We start from the raw sequence: 407 nt of genomic DNA, 5'->3' as shown, positions 1-407 counted from the left end.
GAAACTTGATGGGATTGTAGTGAACGGATCAATGGAGAATCGTTACGCGGGTAATCTGAACGTGTCATTCGCCTATGTCGAAGGGGAGAGCCTGTTGATGGGTTTGAAGGAAGTCGCTGTATCTAGTGGAAGCGCTTGCACTAGTGCGAGTTTAGAGCCTTCATATGTGTTGAGGGCGTTGGGTGTGGACGAAGACATGGCGCATACGTCTATAAGGTTCGGGATCGGAAGGTTTACGACAGAGGCTGAGATCGATAGGGCGGTCGAGCTTACAGTGAAGCAAGTGGAGAAGCTGAGAGATATGAGCCCACTGTATGAAATGGTGAAAGAAGGTATAGATATCAAGCAGATACAATGGGCTCAGCATTGATTCTATATGTTAGGATGATACAAACAAAACCCGGGTT

The 407-nt window shown here is 47.2% G+C and overlaps 1 protein-coding gene across 1 annotated transcript; it reads left to right on the top strand.

Annotated features, from left to right (window-relative positions):
* Nucleotides 1-6: 6 nt before the first annotated feature.
* On the top strand, nucleotides 7-401 carry LOC104800063 (cysteine desulfurase, mitochondrial-like). Its single transcript, XM_010522770.2, has one exon. The coding sequence runs from the start codon at nucleotides 32-34 to the stop codon at nucleotides 368-370; it is 339 nt and encodes a 112-aa protein (XP_010521072.2). The 5' UTR covers nucleotides 7-31; the 3' UTR covers nucleotides 371-401.
* Nucleotides 402-407: the final 6 nt, after the last annotated feature.

This window comes from Tarenaya hassleriana, unplaced genomic scaffold (assembly GCF_000463585.1).
Source record: "Tarenaya hassleriana unplaced genomic scaffold, ASM46358v1 Cleome6420, whole genome shotgun sequence".
Lineage (NCBI taxonomy): Eukaryota > Viridiplantae > Streptophyta > Magnoliopsida > Brassicales > Cleomaceae > Tarenaya > Tarenaya hassleriana.
The sequence above is the reverse complement of the archived record's forward strand: the minus strand, read 5'-3'. Positions and strand labels throughout refer to the sequence as shown.